This window comes from Geotrypetes seraphini, chromosome 3 (genome assembly GCF_902459505.1).
Source record: "Geotrypetes seraphini chromosome 3, aGeoSer1.1, whole genome shotgun sequence".
Classification (NCBI taxonomy): Eukaryota; Metazoa; Chordata; class Amphibia; order Gymnophiona; family Dermophiidae; genus Geotrypetes; species Geotrypetes seraphini.
In genome coordinates this window covers 65409682-65431027 of record NC_047086.1, presented here as the reverse complement: position 1 = coordinate 65431027, position 21346 = coordinate 65409682, and the positions used below count along the sequence as shown (strand labels likewise).

General features: G+C 39.1%; 1 protein-coding gene across 12 annotated transcripts in view; it reads right to left on the bottom strand.

Moving 5' to 3' along the window:
- DST (dystonin) overlaps positions 1-21346 on the bottom strand; it is an 883569-nt gene that overhangs the window by 473369 nt on the left and 388854 nt on the right. For all 12 annotated transcript variants that reach the window (XM_033936420.1, XM_033936427.1, XM_033936422.1 and 9 more), the window contains 5 exons: positions 20974-21069; positions 13738-13863; positions 12172-12324; positions 6523-6677; positions 3885-4011 (listed from right to left, as the gene is read on the bottom strand). In XM_033936420.1, the coding sequence (XP_033792311.1) occupies positions 3885-4011; positions 6523-6677; positions 12172-12324; positions 13738-13863; positions 20974-21069 (657 nt within the window). The remainder of the gene's footprint in view (positions 1-3884; positions 4012-6522; positions 6678-12171; positions 12325-13737; positions 13864-20973; positions 21070-21346) is intronic.

Here is a 21346-nt window from a genome sequence, read left to right as displayed (position 1 = left end):
CAAATACAAGTTATGTGGGTTCCAACCAATATTTATTTGTGGCCTGCACAGATCTCTTAAGCAGGCCTCAGCTAAATATCGACCAGGCCCACATAAGCAAGCCCACCTGAACTTAGCCCCCAGTATACAGTGCCACTGGATAGACATGGCCCTGCACTAAATATTGGGGGCTAATATAGCTGGCAATGGTAAGCATTAAAAGAAACTCTGACCGCCACCAGCTGAATATCGGCTGGTTTGAGTCTTATCAATAGTAGGTATAGTTCCCCATAGAGAGAGGAAATTTGGCTGCATGGTTTAGTGACTGAAGAGATGAGAACGGGTTATCACTTATGCTCCTATCAGATACTTGCTACATAAAGAAAGACACATGAGAATCATATACAGGAAATCATATTTTGCAGCAATGAAACTGTCAGTGGATAGCTTCAGTATCACAGCACCTCTTCTTGTCCCAGATATATTTATTTTTAATATTTATACACTGCTTATAACCTAAGCAGTTTACATGCAGGTACTCAAGTATTTCTCCATATTTGTCCCAGGGGAGGGGTTCACAATCTGACTAACGCAGGGGTCGCTGAAATGAACTTGGCAAGAGGATTGAAATGTTTGACCTCAAGTCCCTTTGAACCTCAAAGGAAAATATACTTAGAATGCATTTGAGAGAAAAGTAAATGATACAGGGAATGATACAGAAAAGGAGCTATTCTACACATACAAAACAATGCATGCTCAGTCATCAGAGCACTAAGGTTATTGAGAGACCCTCGAGTGATAAAATACATCAATGACAGTTGGTGAATAAGGATCGTTGGGCCATTAAGTCTGCTCTGGAGACCTTAACTAATCACCACTCTTCTCCTCTTGCGAAGATTGTACACAACAAAGGAGTCATGAGGATGAGATGCCAATAATTCAGCCATGGGTATAAAGTTCAAAGTTCACTTTATTGATAGTAATACTACTATCAATAAAGTGAACTTTGAACTTTACACCTGTGGCTGAATTATTGACATCTCGTCCTCACGACTCCTTTGCTGAACCTTGATCGGCTCGTCGTTGAGGCCGCCTTGGTCTCCCTTTTTGGTGAAGATTGTACACAAGCAGAAGCTGTAGGGGTACAGGAAACAGATAATGCAATGGCTTGATATTTATAAAGACGCTGCAGCTGCACCTGAAATGCATTTCTCCCTCCGTATTCATGGAGGATACATTCAAAGACAGCCCACGGATACAAAAAAACACCCGCAAATAACTTTTCGTTATCATATTGCCTGACCACGCTGAAAAAAAAAAACCACACTGAACTTTCTCAGCACTCCAGGATGATTTCATTTGGGGGACAGAGCCATCAAGACAAAAACCGCAAATAACCAAAGTCGTGAGCGCTGAAGTCTTGAGTATGAAGGGAGAAGTGTACTATATGCAATTCTGGTCATAGCATTTCAAAAAAATATACAGCGGAATTAGAAAAGGTACAGAGAAGGACAACAAAAATGATAATGGGGATGGGATGACTTCTCTTTGAGGAAAGACTAAAGCAGCTAGGGCTCTTCAGCTTGGAGAAGAGACGGCTCAGGGGAGTTATGATAGTGGTCTATAAAATACTGAGTGGAGTGGAATGGGTAGATGTGAATCAGTTGTTCACGCTTTCCAAAAATACTAGGACTACAGAGCATGCAATGAAGCTACTAAGTAGCAAGATTTAAAACAAACCAAAGAAAACATTTCTTCACTCAATGTATTTAAATCTCTGGAATTCATTGCAAGAGAATGTGATGAAAGCAGTTAATTTAGTAGGGTGTAAAAAAGGTTTGGATAATTTCCTAAAAGAAAAAGCGGCGAGGTATTAAGATGGACTTGGGAAAACCCACTGCTTAATCCTAGGTATATGTGACCTGGGTTGGCCCCTGTTGGAAACAGGATACTGAGACTGATGGACCTTGGATCTGTCCCAAAATAGCAACTCTTAAGCTATTATGCTCAGGGGAAGTTTAGGGTCATGTTGTGGAGTTTGAATGCACTTTACCCTGAAGCCCCAAAAAGCTCTTTAGAGGTGTACATTTGTGCATTTGCATTTTCTCTGGGTGTTCATTTTAGAAACGTATATAAGATCCTCTGTTTCCTTTATAAATAACACCAAAACCCTTTCACTAATCAACAATATAGTGTTTGGACCTTCTGCATATATGGATCAATCCTCTTTGAAAGATCTCAATACCACATAATTGCCATCGGTCCATTTTCTACAATTTTGTAGCTTGTATAATTTTTCAGTCAGCAAAATTATCAAGGGAAAGTAACAGTGCACTTATCTTAAAAAGAAACACTTCTTAAGTAATGACAAACCAGGAGGCGTCTAAGGAAAGGCTCCTGGATTAGCATGACGCTTCTCTTTAAGATAAGTGTACTTTTACTTTTCACGTGCTCTTTTAAAAAGTGCATAAAACAGACTGATGAAGATTATGTGGTCCTGGGATCTATGAAAGAGGACTATACCACCAATACCTGCTGATATTCTGACAGCACGTATTGTTGACTAATGAAAGGGTTTTGGGATTTTGCCTTTCACATGTGTAAGAATGTATTTGGCCTTTATAAATTATGCTTAAAATAGACACCTTTTTCAAATTTGTTTTAGGTGCCCTGTTATATAATTAGAGGGGCATAATCGAAAGGAACGTCTAAGTCGCAAGTCGTCTAAAGTAAAAAATAGCTTAGAACACATTTTCAAAAAATACGTCCAAATTATTTTTCGTTTCGAAAATTGTCTAAGTATACGTCCTGCCGATCTGATCGTCCAAGCCACTAAATCGTCTATCTTTATACCACATTTTCGTCCAAGTCAAAAACGCCTAGAACAAGCCCTGTTGGACGTGGGAGGGGTCTGCAAAGTGATGGACTGAACACCCAGACATGGCACCTAAATAGTGGGGTATCTTAGAGGGCACTGCTGTGAACTTCACAAAAAGGGTGCCATGTCATCATCTCACTACAGCTCCATTATAGGTCACGGTGAGCCCCCCATACCACCTCCAGAATCCCCTAGACCCACTTATCTACCATCCCAATAGCCCTTATGGCTGCAGGAGCCACTTATATGCCAGTACAAAAGGGTTTTGGGGGTGTATAGGGGAGTGTACATGTTTCAATATCAATGCAGTGATTACAGGGGCTTATGGGCATGGGTCCACCTCTCCAAGGGTCCCTAACTCACCCCCAAGATCGCTTTAGACGCCTCTGTACAGCACGACTAGGCTTTCCTATGCCAGGCTGCCAGGTGATGATGTTCTGGAGGCACAATTTTCAAGATGTGATTAATATTTTTATGGAGGGTGGTTGGTGATCACTGGGATTGTGTATGGGGGCCTGCAGTTTGTGTCTGCAGTGCTTATCTGGTGGCTTTAGGTGGGTTTTTGTGATTTAGACCATGTTTTAAATGGTCTAAGTCACAACGTCCAAGTTCAGTCGATCCTGTGCTGTATAACTTTCGGTTATCCATGCAGTTCGACTAAGTCTAAGCAGGCCCACGTCCCACCCAACTCCCGCCCTTGACACTCCTCCTGAAACGCCCCGTTTAGCTATGGTCGTTCAGCGGCACTGTGAAGGCCTAGGTCATTTTTAAATATGTCCAAAACCCGGTTTTATTATCGGCACTTGGACATTTTTGACTAATGATCGTCCAAGTGCCAACTTAGGCCAGTTTTTGGACGTTTTTCTCTTTCGATTATGAGCCCCTTACCCTCTTTATCATTTAGCATACTGACCCAAGAATATATTTTTTTCACAGATCAGTCATTTTCAGCTTCTTTCTGCACAATTAAGTTAAAATGCTGTTCTACTAGCATAGCTAGAAGAAAACATGTCAGTTCTCTACCTACCGAGGCCACATTGCTAGCCCGAATTGTTTCAATTTCATTCATCAGGTAATGCCAGGACACAACACTTTTCATATTAATGTGGGATTCATGCCACAGGGCTAAGACGCTCTGAAACAGCTGTTCAATTCTGTAAAACAAGAGACACACTGTAAACATGACTGCGCATCACACAACGAGAGCAGCGTTGCATGCTGCGCTGTAGAGGAGCCAAGTTCAATTCCCTGGACCGGCTTCTGTTGCTCAGGCCATTGGGACTGGGGCTGCTACAGGGCTTTCAGTCCCTGACGAGGGAGAAGGGAGAACTCCTCCGCAACATTTAATAGGGCTGTGCCGAATATTCGCATTCGATTTGATTGGACTCTGAACAGTGCCCCAAAAGCATTGTTAGTGTTTGGCCAAACAGCGATTTAAATTCAAATACGAACAATCCGGGGCACTACTGTGCTAAATACTACCAAAATAAACCCCTTTCATCAAGCTGCGCTAGGGATTTTTTTTATCGCGGTCCGCTGCGGTTAATGCTCCAGCGCTCATAGGAATTCTATGAGCATCGGAGCTTTTACCGCAGCAGCCTGCAATTAAAAACCCTAACATAGCTTGATAAAAGGGGACCTTGATCTTTGATTTTACATTGCATCTTTTATTATTTGTTATGTTAAGTCCAGTGCCCATTATTTGCATTCGGTATTAGCCTGAATAATATTTTTCATTATTCATATTGGCCAAACAGTAAAGTATGCTATTTGGTACAGCTCTAATATTTAGTGGTCAGTCTCAGGGTACATGTGTAGAGGCATAAGTGGCAACATTTCAAAACAACTAGGGGTGCCAAACAATACAAATTACTCATCCCTGGACGTAATGAAGGCGTTTGATCAAAATTGGGGGGGAGCTCAGCACCCACTGGCAGCCACAGAGCTGGCTCCTATGTGCGCAGAGCTCCAGGGTGATCTGCCATCTCTGGGTGAAATCCCACGTAACTGCAAATTCAGGCACGTTGTACTCCAGTCCCGATTACAGATCAGCTCAAAGCAGAAAAATGCAGACCCCCCCCCCCAAAAAAAAATATATATATATATATATATAAGAACGCATAATTTCATTTGGCATTTTATATCACCGTTACCAGCTCATCGAGGCAGTTCACATTAAAAATAAAATGTAAAAATAGTAAAATGGATATACATACTGGTCATCGTTTAGCCTGCACCAAGCAGCGTTTTTTGAAATGCTGACTGCTGGGTGCAGAATTACACCGATATTCAGTGCTGGGCCACATCTGGGTACTAGCACTGAATATTAGGAAATTCAGTGGCTCCCAGAAGATAGCTGGGTACCGCTAGTATTTGTTTGGGTGCTCATAATGTCAGTACAGTACTTAAACAACTAACCAGACAAAATTAGGACAGCTGTAATAGTCGTTATATCACATTAATAAATCTGGGGGGGTAGGGATTCCTGTTTTTGAGGAGCTGATAAATTATATTTTGTTTGTTTGCTGTTATTTGAGTAGAGATATCACTGTATTTGGTTTTTCAAAAATGTTATAAATATTTTATTAAATAACATAATTCATATCACAATATTAATAAATTAAATTAATCTAAATAGTGCTCAGACCCACAACCATTAGTGTTCAAGTGTAAAAACACACAACACTGGCTGCCGTCAGACCATCATGGCACTATTGATGTCTGTACCACCATTTAACAATCTAACATCCATTTTCTATAAGATTAACTTATCTTTTTATGGTGGTTAATCCTCCTCCGATGGTCACGCAATAGGCAGTTTGGTGTTATAAAATGCTCGTGCAAACTATAAATAATTTCTGGAAGCCAAAAAATACATATCCTCCCTTCTACTCGAGTTTTGCCTCGTGCTTCCTCAGGAAGGGATTATCTAGAACCAGCCTCCAAGAATGGACCCATCCAAACTGCTCCAACAGAACAGGTTACTATCTGATGTTTGGTTTTTTCTTCCTTCTTCTTAGCTATTTCTGGGCAAGAATCTGTGCATTGGTTCCAACTGCCGAAGTCTCCATCAAAGCTCACTCCAGTCCATCTACAGTACACCATCTCAGCCATTGAAGCCCTCCCCAGCCCATCCTCAACTAAATGGCCATATACAGACTGTGCAAGTCTGCCCAGTACTGGCCTTAGTTCTTCAACACTGGCCTTAGCTCTTCTCTAGATTTGATGCCGAGGCCATTTTTTGTAGGTGCCTCTGGGCACCTACTTTTTTTTTAATGAGTTTTTTAATTGGTTTTTAAACAGTGCAGTCAATTACTGTGCCAATTGAACCAATTAAAACAATTAAGTTAGGCCCTAAAACCTAACAGTTTATGCCAGATAAGTTTTTGTAGATTGTCCTACTGAAAATATTTTTCTAAATTAAAATACATTAGAATTTCCAAAATATGCTGCTTAAATTGGAACCAAAATTAAGAAAAGAAATCTTTATTCCCTAACAAACTGAAGGAACCATGTGTCACTCAACATATCCCAAACTGAAGCACAGGCTCACTGGCACAAAATATGCCACAGGTACATCATCATTACCCAGCAAATACAATAACAGTATTAACACCAATAAAAGCATAAGATAATTGATTTGAATGTTCTGAGTCTGGCCATACCTGTTCCCAGCATCCAGTGCTTCTTTATTGGGTGGAGGAACTGTGAAACAGACAGAAGGCACCATTGCCTCATTTCCGGTTGGATTGATGACTTTCCATTTAGCACGGTGAGAGTTGCTTGCTAATATACATTCATCGTCTTTATATATGGTTATCTAGGTTTCAAAAAAGAATAGAATATGGAAAACTATAGTTTGAGAAAATACTGTTATAAAACATTCCCATCTAAGAAAGTGATACACCTGCAATAAAACACACACACACATACACAATAACATGTTGGTGGGATATGATAATTATGAACAAAACATCAAGTCACAGTACCCAGATAATGGGTTAATAATTAAGATACAGCAATTTATCACATTTCTCCAGTTTAGTTTAACACAGGAGTCATTCTCCTGTAGTAACTCAGTTCCACAGATTAGTAACTCTGATATGAATAACACAACTTGCTATCAACCACCCAAGCTGTATCATTTTGTCACCTGGGAATAATAGGCACCATCTTAAAGAAACAGGCCAATAACTACCCTCCTTAATCACTTAGGATATACACTTCTCCATCACAGAAAGACGGACAACTGACTCAAAGGAGAACAGATACAAGGGTAAAGTATCCAAAGATGCAGGTGGCAAGAAGCCTACTACGTAGTCATCTCAAATTAGCAAAAAAAAAAAACCCCACAAACAAGAAGTCTATGGACTTGTTGAGACATTCTCCATTTATATAAGTGAAGACCATGTTTGTGTATCCAAAGATTAACCTTTGGATCAGTTGATACTTTGCAAAGGGCCAGGCCTAGTGTTCAACCTAAAATCCTAGACTGTTTACTCACTCTAATTTGATCTATGCTGGGTGAATCTATTCAGTGTTCTCTCAAAGACCAGCAGATTTTGAAGCTCTGGACTGTAGTTAGCTCCTTTTCATTATTTTCTTACATATTATGAAGCGTAACATTGTGAAAACAGGCCTTTTTCAGGCCTTTTAATAAAAAGGAATTTTGGATTGAGATTTCTGGTACTTGTTGTTCTTAGTTGTGTGAGGGAGGGGGGATATCAAAAGCCTTTTCTGGGTATAGTCACAGTATCTTCTGCCCAGACCATCAGCCACTCCTGCACAATGGAAAATCTGGTAACCCTACACCAGTGGTCTCAAACTCACGGCCCAGGGGCCACATGCGGCCCACCAGGTACTATTTTGAGGCCCTCGGTATGTTTATCATAATCACAAAAGTAAAATAAAACAGTTTCTTGATCATACGTCTCTTTAGCTATAAATGGATCTTAAAGTATTATCTTTGAATGTTAATGGTCTGAATCATATGATAAAAAGGAAAAGAGCATTATTATTTTTAAAGAGGCAAAATGCGGATATATGCTTTATACAAGAGACCCACCTTTCAAATAATGTATCTAATAAACTAAAAGGAGGTTGGGTCAAGCATTGTTTTTTCTCACCAGCTATAGGGAAAAAAGCGGGTGTTGCTATTCTAGTGAATAAAAAATGCTCTGCTTCATTCAAATTAAAAGCATCAGATATTCATGGAAGATGGGTAAATGTGGAAATGAGCATGGGAAATACTACCATGACATTGTTTAATATTTATGCCCCTAATTCGAACCAAAATGAATTTTTTAAGACTCTTCAACAATTGATTTTGCCACTGGCTACTTCAAATCTAATAGTAGCTGGGGATTTTAATGCTGTTATGGATCCTCTATTGGATAAAAACCCAAGTAGATTTATGAAATCTATGGGATTAGATAATTTGGTACAATCTTGCGATTTGACAGATATTTGGGGAATACTTCATTTTGATGGACGGGAATTTTTTTTCTGTTCTCACGTTCATAATTCCTTTTCAATAATAGATTATATTTTTATTTCAAACAATTTGGCACATCAGGTGTCACAAGCTGCCATTGATCCAATCATTTTATCTGATCATGGTGGAGTATGGATTGAAATTAAGATTACAGATCAAAATACTAATAGACCAATTTGGAAGATGGATAATACATTGCTTGCTGATCCAATATTTTGTGAGAACCTTCTAACAAAAATGAAGGAATATTTTCAATTGAATGATAATGATGAGATCTCTATGGAAATATTATGGGATGCTTTTAAGGCGTCAATGAGAGGACAAATAATTTCTTATTCGGCTTATCTTAAAAAACAGATTAAAAAACAATTTTTAAACTTAGAAAAAGAGATTAAAATTTTAGAATCAAAACTTATAGAAAAATGGGAATATTCTATTCAACAAGAATTGTTAAAGCTTAAGGGTAAATATAATGAGATCTCATCTAAATTGATTAGGAAAGATTTATTTTCTCAGCAAACGTTGTATTATGGTAACTCAAATAAGGCGGGAAGAATATTAGCAAATTATCTTAAAGCGAAAAAAAGAAAATCAAAAATAATTGCCATTAAAGATGAAAATGGTGAAACATATACACAAATTGAGCCTATTTTAAAACAGTTCCTAAAGTTTTATAGATCTCTTTATTCTTCCGAGACTTATTTAGATAAAGAAAAAGATGGTTTAGAATTTTTGAAAATGTTAGAGGGTCCAAAAATTCCTGAACATGTAAAACGAAGTTTGGAAGAGCCAATATCACTAAAAGAATTAGAAACAGCTTTGAAGTCTCTTAGAGTTGGATCCGCTCCAGGTGGTGATGGATATACAGTGGAGTTTTATAAAACATTTCAAAATTATCTATTGCCTTATTTATTAAATCTTTATCAATACCAACTTAAAAAAGGTTCTATTAATGGCACTATAGCAGAATCATTAACTATTGTTTTGCCAAAGCCAAATAAAGATCCCACTTTGGTTTCAAACTATAGGCCAATATCTTTAATAAATGTAGATGGTAAATTACTAGCAAAAATATTAGCCTTAAGATTGGCTAAAGCTCTCCCTCATATTATAGGTATGCATCAAACAGGATTCGTTGCTCAAAGACATTCATCTCACAATACCAGACTGGCATTCCACATGTTATACTTAACAAAGAAAATGAATGAGCCTACTTTTGCTGTTTCTTTAGATGCAGAAAAGGCTTTTGATAGAGTAGAATGGACCTTTATGTATCAGGCATTGGAATGGTTTGGTATAGGTCCTGGATTCATACAAATAATACAAACATTGTATAGCTCCCCTTCTGCTAGATTATATATTAATAATACTTTTTCAGAAAAATTTAATTTACAGAGGGGAGTTAGACAAGGTTGTCCCTTGTCTCCTTTACTGTTTGATATTGTTTTAGAACCCTTAATATTAGCTATCCAACAAGTGAAGGAGATACAGGGTACACCACACTCAGATAGAGAATATAAGATATCTGCTTATGCAGATGACTTACTATTATATTTGAGGAATCCAGAATCTACCATTCCATATTTGCTAGAATTGATTGAGAAATTTGGAAAGTTTTCCGGATATAAGATAAATTGGAATAAATCAGAAATTCTTCCATTAAATATACGTTGTACAAAAGGTTTATTCGATACTTTCTCTTTTGTTTGGAAGGAGGATGCTATAAAATATCTGGGAATCTGGATTACAAAAACAATGGATGAAACAATGAAAATGAATGAAAAATGTCTATTGCAAAAGGTGACAGAAATGTGTGAGCAATGGAATCCTTTGCATTTATCTTGGTGGGGAAGAGTGCAAACTATAAAAATGATGATTTTGCCTGTAGTTTGTTACCAAATGGGGATGATACCAGTTTTCTTTCAAGAATCTTTTTATAAAAAATTAAATAGGATCTTGACAAAATTTATTTGGCTTGGTAAAAATCCCAGAATTGCTTTAGTGTCATTGCAAAAGCCAATTGTGGAGGGCGGGGTAAATTTTTCCAAATTTTATAGGTACCATCAAGCCTATATCTTACGGCAAGGTATGTATTGGATCCTCCCAGAGCCCACTGATAATATTCCAGACTGGTTCTGGTTAGAATGGAGACTTATGTTTCCCTTACGTCTCAGTCACGTAGTTAGTATCAAAATGCCAAGGTTATATAAAGAGCATAGAATATTTATAGATACCTGGAAAACTCTAAGATATATAAGTAATCTAACTCCTATTCCAATAAGTAAATCAACAACTCAAATGATTTGGTTAAACCCCAAGATCAAAATTGGCGGTTTTAAAATCATCTGGAAACATTGGATGATAGCAGGTATTCGTATTTTGGATGATGTAATACAAAATGGTAAGTTGCTAGAGTTTTCACAATTGCAACATAAATTTAATATTAATAAGGCACAATACTTTAGATGGTTGCAATTGAAGCAATCCATTCAGGTAGGGTTCCCTGAATGGAAAAATCTTATCAACTATCATAGTTTGGAATTTTTATGTTTCCAGATGGATTAAACAGATCATAAAGCCGCACAGTGGTATAAATTAATATCTGGATTTGTAAATAAAAAAACAAAAAATGGTCTTAGAGACATTTGGAGCATTGAGATAAAGCACCAAATTACTGCATCTCAATGGCCACGACTTTGGTCTTGGAGGTTAAAATGTACGATGTCAGCATCTATGAGACAAACTTGGTTTTTCTTTTACATAGAGCTTTTTGGACCCCTGTTCGTTTACAAAAGATAGATAGTTCTAAGTCTAATAGATGCTGGCACTGTCATGTTGAAGTTGGGACATTAGATCACCTTTTATTCTATTGTCCACTCATCTTATCATTCTGGAAATCAATTTGGCCTCAAATCAATAGGATGTTAGAAAATCCGGTAGCCTTGACATATGATACTATTTTATTTGGCACAACTATGAGAGCAAGAAGTCAAATTTCGGCAAGCAACAACAAACTTCTGTTTATTTTAACTGGAATAGCAATGCAACAAATAACATACAATTGGAAAAAACATGATATGTTAAACTACAATTTTTGGTGGAATTCTGTATGCCATATATACAAAATGGAACTCACCATTGCAACACAAAAAGGCTATGTGAGTAAATTTCAAAAAGTATGGGGACCATTAACAAAATTCTGTAATGAATGATTAATTTTTCCCATGATAAGATTTTTGATTAAAGGGAAATGGGGTGGGATTTTATTTCTGATTATTACATAATATATCAATATTAGAATGAATTTACAATAAAGTGGATTATATGTATTACTGAATGGGAGGGAGGGAGAGGTGAGGGATTATTATATTCAATAAGAATTATATAAATTTAGATTTCTTGTATAATATTATAACTTTATATAATATTAATTTTTTAAAGAAATGTTAAATTTGATGTTAATATATGAGTTAATCAAGTGTATATATTCAAGTTTCTAATGAGTTTATTTGAAACACTTGTTGTAACATAAGAAAATGAATAAAGATTTATAAATGAAAAAAAATAAAGAGTTTTACATCATGCAAAATTGTCATTTCTTTAATAAAACATTAACTATTTTTTCTGAGGCCCTCCAAGTACCTACAAATCCAAAATGTGGCCCTGCAAAGGTTTTGAGTTTGAGACCACTGCCCTACACCTACCTCTAACAACTCCATTGTTTACACAGTTGTCATTAATAAACTACTGTTAATTTACCTCAGAATCAGAAGTTTTCTAATGTCTGCCCCAGCTTTTCAAGAAACAAAACAAATTTTACCTCAATTTGTTTGTAGTCACAGATGGCTTTGATTGGGATGGAAGCTTTTAGTGGACTGTCGGGATTCCTTGGCTTCAGCTGAATTATTGCCTTAGCTCGACCCACCAGACCTGCTACTGTGCTCTTGTACTGCAAGAGTTGTTCCTTCTCTTCCTAGACAGAGAAAACAATTTTAAAAAAGAGCTGGTCAGCTGAGTACAGATTTATTGTTTTAAAGCAAGTACTGTTGATGCTATTCAAGCACCTGAGTTTGGCAATAACGCTCCCACTGGCTATTCCAAGGATAATCCTTCTAGAACATTACAATTACAGGGTAAGGTCTTATTAGAGATTCTTTCACTACAACTGGCTCCGAAATCTACTATTTGTGAACAACATGTTTAATACTAGATCCATAATTATGGAATTTGATTCCTATAGACTATTTATAAGAATATCTGTGAAGCTTCTGGAAAAAGCTCAAGACCGGCTGTTCAGAAGAACGCTCTAGAAAGTACTAGCACATAAATAATTAATTGCAATAATACTTCCTTATTAAACTATTAATTAATAAATTGATAGCAGTAATTTATAATTAATAGTAGTAGTAGTAGTAGTAGAAGTGTTTTTAAATAAATTGATTTGTAAAAAAATTATATTACAAATATTGGTTGCATTTCTTTTACTACTTTGTTTTATACAACATTATGTATGTACTTATATGATCTGTTTTGAACGATATAATTAGCACAATATAAATTTTAATAAATGAGATGGAAAAGTTTTAACACCTGTAAACCAGATAAGTAGCTTTGAATATCAGCCATATCCATTCAAAATAATTAAATGCTAAATGTATTTAAATGCTTTCAGGTCAATAGTAAGCCAGCAGCGGTCAGTGTTTTTATAAATGCTAATGTCAGTGGCTAATTTAGACCCAGGCATTCAGTGCCAGGCCATATCCAAGCACCAAAACTGTTTATTTATTCAATTTTTTTAGCCTTTCTGCCTAAAGTTAAGAATTAAGATGCAGCAATTTATCACATTTCTCCAGTTTAGTTTAACACAGGAGTCATTCTCCTGTAGTAACTCAGTTCCACAGATTAGTAACTCTGACGGTATATGAATAACACAACTTGCTATCAACCACCCAAGCTGTATCATTTTGTCACCTGGGAACAATAGGCACCATCTTAAAGGAACAGGCCAATAACTACCCTCCTTAATCACTTAGGATATACACTTCTCCATCTGTTCCTGAAGTATCTAGACAGCTGACCCGTACATCTTTCTCTTCAATAACGGTTCCCTTGACCTTTTAACCACTTTCTGTCACCTCTATTAAATTCAATTAATTTGTACCATCTTTTAACCTTTGTAAACCGCATAGAACTTCACGGTCCAGTGGTATATAAACTGCTATTATTATTATTATTAAAGTAGCTCAGAATGGATAACAAATCAGGTACTCAAGCATTTTCCCTATCTATCCCGGCAGTCTATCTAATGTACCTGGGGCAACTAGCGCGGCAGGAGCCCTGAATCTTGATGACAAAGCGCTCGAGTGGAATGTGAATAAGTTCTTACCATCGACTCTTGAACAAGGTCCTCCAATTTATGCAGGCTGCTGTTCCTATCACAACTATACTTCCTCTGTATGGCATCCTTCAAATTCTTTAAATAATCCATCGATTCTTTGGTATCATTGAAGAACTAGAAAGAGATAAAGAAGCTGATTTTTACTTTTTTTTTTTTTTTTCTTTATTAAATTTTCAAAATTATTTTCCAAGTTTAAACATCTTGTACTGAAAGTGTAATCTAAAACATAAGATTTTAAACAAAAATCATCAAAATAAGAAAAACATTTCTTAATACACTCAAGTCCTCATAATTGATCCAAGAAGTAAGAAAAGAGTAATTACTAAGTCATAATGATATAATAAAGATATGTATATCTGCTGCTGAAACAAAAGGCATGCTTGATTATACAGGAGCTGTTACGCCTTCATTATCCAAGCGTTTTAGAGAGAGAAAACTAACTAAATGGGAAGGGTCTACAAAAACATATTTTAAAGAGCGGTATCTAATAATACACTTGCAGGGATAACGTAAAAAGAAAACACCCCCTAAATGGGTTACCCCTGGTTTCAAAATTAGAAACTCTCGTCTTCTTTTCTGCGTTTTTCTCGAAACGTGAGGAAAATCTGTATTTTGAACCCCAGGAAGTCCTTTGATCTATTTTTGAAGAACAATTTAAGAATCCAATCTTTATCTGGGGATAAAGCAACAGTCATCAGTAAAGTAACTGAGACAGCTGTTTCAGTGACGGATTCCTCCAAGATTGCGGAAACATCTAAGGGACTTTCCTGATGGTCATGATACTGATTTTGAGTTTCTTGAGGCTTAAAGGTAAACAATAAGCCCTTGTTAGGGGAGGTAATGAATTTTCTGGTATTCCCAATACCTTAAAAAAGTAACGTCTGATCATATCACGGGGAGTAATCAAGGGAACCTTAGGAAAATTTATCAGCCACAAATTATTTGCACGATTACTGTTCTCAAGTGCCTCGAGCTTCCTCCTCAGGATAATGTTATCTTTCACCATTAAGTCTTGATTTTGTTTGATTATTATTATCTCTTTTTCCCTTTTTTGACCATCTAATGTCACCAAAGATAAGTCTTGTTTTAAAAGCTTAATTTCCTCTTTCTGAGTTTTTAATTCTTTGTCCAAATGCTCTATATGTGGACTAAGAGAGTTACCTAAATTCACCACCAAGTCCCAAAGAGCATCTAGGGTAACCTCCGGGGGTTTAGATACAGAAAACACTGTTGCAGGTGTAGAAAGATACTGTTCTTGAAGTTGTTTTACCTCCTGAAGTGCTTGTGCCTCTTTAGCCTGAGATGTTCCAGCCGCAACTCCATCCAGAGGGGAAAAACCTCTCCGAGTTGTTCCCACTGGCAAGCCCTCCGAAGTACTAGCCTCCGAGAATGAGAGAACTTCCTCTTCCGGGGTAATCTCATCTCGCGGGGAGTTTGCTCTTTGCGGAGTCGGCTGCAGAGGCGGAGTCCTGATGTCGGGGCTCAGAGTAACATCGAGCCCAGGGATAGCCGCAACGGCATTACTCTCTGCCAGCAGCTCCAACGGGCGATTCCCCGACGATAATTGCCCTTTTTGGAGGCATCTAAGAAAGTCATCTATTGTAATCGATGGCGGTTCTGAGCGTCGGGAGGCTCCGCCAACACTCTTCCCCTTTCTCTTCGGCATAAGTGGGAAGTACTTCTCACCGCTTGCATGAAAATAGAGCCACAATCGAAGGCGTTCTCCCAACTCTGATTTTTACTTTATGACCAGGACACTAAAAGGAACACTTCGTTCCAGTCTAGGTACAGGTGGCATTACAGTACAGTCTTATTAGCTCTGTCAAATGACCTGTTGTGAAAACTGGATGAAAGCACTGACTTCTTTTGATTCTTTCTGATTTTACTACTGCCTTTGATACTTTAAAGGTGTTAAGCCACTCAAATTTACATGTCTATTGCATGCATAAATTCACAGAATACTGCCGTCCACTCATGTATGGGCATACTTGCCTACGTAAATGGTAGCTGCGCAACTAACTACAAGTCATTATCCCTTTCACAAAACCGTAGCACATTTTTACTGCCAGTAAAAGCTCTGATGATCATAGGAATTGTATGAGCGTTGGAGCTGTTACCACCACGACTGGCACAAAAAAACGCGCTACAGTTTTGTAGAAGGAGGGGGGAAGGGAAAGGGTATGGAATTTGATATACTGACTTTCTGTTGTTACAATCAAAGTGGTTGCCATATTATATACAGACACTTATTTTGTACCAGGGGCAATGCAGGAATAAGTGACTTGTCCAGAGTAATAAGGAGCTGCAGTAGGACCTGAACCCAGTTCCCCTGGCTCTCAAGCTGCTGCACTAGCCATTGGGCTCCACAAAAAGCCAACATCTAAGCAAGCAACTTACAGAATATTCTACGCTGCTTGCCTAAATGTCACATCTAAGCGAAGCAGCACACAAGAACAGCACAAATCCCCATGATACAAATATCTGCCAAGAAAAGTAGGGATGGGAAGGCACAACACCAGAGATTATCATCAAGTTTCAAGTTTATTATAAAATTTGATTAATCGCTTATTCCAAATTCTAAGCGATGAACAAATCGATAAAATTACAAAGTTAGGGGAGACAAACATAACTAAGAAAAAAGACTAAATCTACGAAACATAATAAAAACCAACTTTGCAAACATAATAAAACACAAGGAAAGAATAGGAAAGAAATACAATCTGATTAATAAAAAGAAAGACAATTAAGGTCAAAAACAATAGGAAGGGGAAGGACAAAAACTCTCAAAAGATATAAAGATAAAATGAAACTCCTGAGCAATTCATTTAGTCATTAAATGCATCTTTAAAAAGAAAGCTTTTGAGTTTGCTCTTAAATTTTTCCAATTTTTTTTCCTCTCTTAAGTAAATTGGAAGGGAATTCCATGTTTGAGGAGCTGTAACGGAAAAGATGAATTGCCGTCGTGTGTTAATAATTTTAAGAGAGGGAATGATTAATAAGTGTTGGTCATTCGACCTCAGTAATCTAGATGAAGTATAAGGAATCAATACTTTGTAAATAAAAGCTGGGGTTTTAGATATCAGAGATTTAAAGGTGAGCAAACTTAATTTGTACATTTTGCGATGTGCGACAGGAAGCCAGTGTGAATTTTTCAGTAAAGGGGTCACATGATCAAATTTCTTGGCTTTCATAATAAGTTTAATTGAAGCATTCTGGATGATCTGCAAACGCCTGATTTCCCTTTGAGCCATTCCCTTAAATAGGGTATTATAGTAGTCGATTTTTGAAATAACCAAAGAATGAATTAATATATTCAAGGATTTACTGTAACATATAATAATTGGGACCCAACACGGTCCACGTTTCAGCTCATAAAGAGCCTGCCTCAGGGGTCAAAACAATTGTGTCATAAGCCACAAATCTTCTGATACAGGATATGTAGCACAAGTTAATATCTCTAAAGAGGCATGTTTATTTATTTTTAAAAAATTTATATTCCACAACATCCCATAGTTCTGTATGGGTAACAAAAAAAAAAAACAACATACATAATAAAATTTCAACAAACTCCCAAATTCATATAAACAGAACATGCTGACAACAATCTGCTATGGCCCCCCCTCAAATGCCACAAATACACAAGGAATTAAAATAACACTGAAAGCGCTGAAAACTTCTCCCGCGTGTGCAGAAAAATACCGGAAAGTCACATTGGTGTGCTGAAATATAAGCTTACCCACTCACAGCAGATCAATGTTTGGTATAAGCTAGCGTGCATTAGAGTGCCATGCATTGCATTTAACTGTTAATATTCAATAAATTGTGAGCCATCATTTGACAACAGGACCATGGCTTGCCCATGTTTCAACCATCTGAATGCCCCCCTGGCAGTTATGCACTAACCCTTGGATTTTATATATGGCACCCAAATTTAGGTGCACCAAGATGTGTGCACAAATTAACTGCTTAATGAGCTCTTAAGCATCGATAATTGGGTCCAGGGAGGGGCTCAGGCTTGATGATTGGCAGTGGGACCACTTAAGAATATCCAGGACCGGTGGGGACCCAAGAGGCCAGGAAGTAAGGAACTAGCGGTGGCCCCACAAGAAGAAGGAAGATTCAAAGTCCAAGGCTGATGGGGAGGGGACTGACAGCTGATTTGTGAAGTGACCGATAAATGGCACCGGTAGTGGTCAGTGGATCCCTAGGAGAGAGCCTGCAGACCCTGTGAGAATTGGCGAAAAGTCTGAGGAGTGACCGACAGAGGGACCGGCTGGGATGGTAGCAACCGGCGGAGAGACTGGTAAATGGCACCGGAAGCTGCCGAAGACCCGGAAGGCCAATGAAGGGTTGGTGAAAGGACTTGGAAAGGATCTGGAGGAGACGGAGTCCAAGGAGGACCCAGGAAGTATTATGAAGCCCAGGGATGACCAGAAGGGTCTAGAGTAAGGATGGGTAAACTTTTTGACCCGTGGACCACAATGGGTTCTTAAATTTGACAGGGGGGCCGGGCATTGGGGGTGGGTCTGATGCGGCGGGTCTGATGCGGCAGGAAGAAACAGCACTCCCGTGGCTACCAGCTGCTGAATCTTCGCAAATTTTCTTTTTGTGCATTGTGCCTCCCTCCTATGTTCTTGGTGCTCCATTGCCTCCTTCCTATGTCCTTATTACCCCTGGTGTCTCCTTCCTATGTCCTTAGTGCCCCAATGCCTCCTTCCTATGCCCCAGGTGCCTCCTTCCTATGTCCTTAGTGCCCCAGGTACCTCCTTCCTATGCCCCAGGTGCCTCCTTCCTATGTCCTTAGTACCCCGGTGCCTCCTTCCTATGTCCTTAGTGCCCCAGTGCCTCCTTCCTATGCCCCAGGTGCCTCCTTCTTATGTCCTTAGTGCCCCAGTGCCTCCTTCCTATGCCCCAGGTGCCTCCTTCCTATGTCTTTAGTTCCCCAGGTGCCTCCTTCCTATGCCCCAGGTGCCTCCTTCCTATGTCCTTAGTGCCCCAGTGCCTCCTTCCTATGTCCTTAGTGCCCCCAGTGCCTCCTTCGTATGTCCTTAGTGCCCCAGTGCCTCATTCCTATGCCCCCCCAGTGCCACCTTCCTATGTTCTTAGTGCCCCACTGCCTCCCTTCTATGTCCTTAGTGCCCCCTTCCTCCCTCCCTCTCCCCTCAAGCTGACCTGAACCAGCTGCATTTAATTACTTCCCGTCATCCCCCGAAGTCACGCCAAAGCCTGCCTGCCCCCAAGTCGACGCACCGCCAATTCCTCCTCCCCCCTCCCTGTCTGGCACCTGCCCGTCTGTCTGTCCACTCTCTTCCCGCCCGTCCGTCCGCTCACCACCGCCACTCGCCCAATATATTTACTTACAGTCCCGCTGGTGCCGCAATGAAGGGAAGGGCCAGGCACGTACCCACATGCCTTCTCCCGACGTCAATTCTGACATAGGAGAGAAGGTCCGGACCAGCCAATCCCGGATCTTCTCTCCAACGTCAGAATAGACATCGGGAGAAGGCTTGTGGGTATGCGCCTGGCCATTCCCTTTGTTGCAGCACCAGTGGGGCTGTAAGTAAATATAGCGGGCGAGCGGCAGCGAGCGGATGTACGGGCGACCTGTATACTGCGCATTTAGAAACCCTGCCTTACGCTGCAGACTAAGGCAAACTACAGCTGCCTCTGATGCCGTGGGACGGGTTACAAAGCTAAACGGGCCGGATTTGGCCCGCGGGCCATAGTTTGCCCATGTCTGGTCTACAGAGACCTGGTCATAGATTTTAGAAGTGGATAAATGATTTATGTCTGTGTAACCCTGTTGTGTTTGTTCTTGTTTTAACAAAAGTACCTTAGCGGGGTGGGGGTGGGGTGAATATGTGACAGGTGTTGACCGCCCAGCCTGATCATATGATCATAGCTGTTCATGAAAGAAAGTCAACAAATGTAACAGTTTGAGGGGCCAAAATTTCTTAAGGGAGATCTGAGAGATTGATCAACAGTTCCAGAAAATGCTTAGTTGAAAAGTAATGCTGTTCAAGGAGATGCAGACAGTTACTAAATGAATGATTCATTTGATTATTACCAAGAGGATGCTGAAACTTTCTGCTGAATAGTTAATTAAAATATAGCCCATGGTACATAAGAACATAAGAATTGCCATACTGGAACAGACCGAAGGTCCATCAAGTCCAGTATCCTGTTTCCAACAATGGCCAACTCAGGTCCCAAGTACCGAGCTAGATCCCAAGGAGTAAAACAGATTTTATGCTACTTATAGGATTTCCCCAAGCCATCTCAATAATGGCCTATGGACTTCTCTTTTAGTAAATTATCCAAGCCTTTTTTAAACCCCGCTAAGCTAACTGATTTCACCACATTCTCTGGTAACGAATTTCAGAGTTTAATTACACATTATATGAAGAAATGTTTCCTCTGGTTTGTTTTAAATCTACTACTTAGCAGCTTCATCGCGTGCCCCCTAATCCTAGGGGTCCTTTTATCAAGCTGCGGTAGGGGGTCTAACGCGTGTAATACCACGCGTTAAACTGCCGCGCTAGCCGCTAACGCCTGCATTGAGCAGGCGTTAGTTTTTTAGCTGGCCGCAGGGGTTAGCACGTGATGAAATGTCCGACGCGCTAACCCCGCTAGATAAAAAGACCCCTTAGTATTTTTGGAAAGCGTGAATAAGCGATTCACATCTACCCTTTCCACTCCACTCAGTATTTTGCAGACTTCTATCATATCACCCCTGAGCCGTCTCTTCTCCAAGCTGAAAAGCCGCTTTAGCCTTTCCTCATAGGGAAGTTGTTCCAAACCTTTTATCATTTTCATCGACCCTCCATGTACATTTTCTAATTCTGCTATATCTTTTTTAAGATATGGCGACCAGAATTGCACACAGTATTCAAGTTGCAGCCGTATCACAGAGCGATACAAGGGCATTAAAACATTTTCATCTTTGTTTTCTGTTCCTTTCCTGAGAATTCCTAACATTCTATTTGCATTCTTAGCTTGGTCTCAGTTATTTATTCATCGGGGTTACATTTCTCTCTTAGCAGATTAAGATTTAATGATGTTTTGAATATAAATTGTGCTAAAATACAGACTAACCCAAGAGGGCCACACTCTTTTTCTCAGCAGTTTAATCCTGTTAAAATCAGACCAGACCAGGGTACAATGCAGACAGCAAACAGGCAGAAAATACAACAAAGGCTAAATAAGGAGCATTCATTAAGTTACCTCAAAGTAAGCAGCATTTTCTCGTAAATGTTGCTCCACACAGTGGCAGAGCTGTAGGATCCAGCTCCACTGAGTTTGCATGGCAGCTCGATAGGCCTGAAACAAAGGAAACCACAGTGCTGCAATTATCATCTTTTACTATTGCTAAATTACCGGGCCTAGTGTGCAGTGTAGAAACAATGGCATCAATATTTTGATATTGTATGCATCTACGGTACGTATGTGAATATAAACCTTTCCAAGTATAAACTGAGATAACTGTTTTCCTCCCCAAAAAGGTGGAAAACTTCTAACTCAAGTATAAACTAGGGAGTTTATATTCAAGTGTTTTTCTCTTTCTTCTCCCCTCCCGCCCCCCGTGGTGTCCTGCATT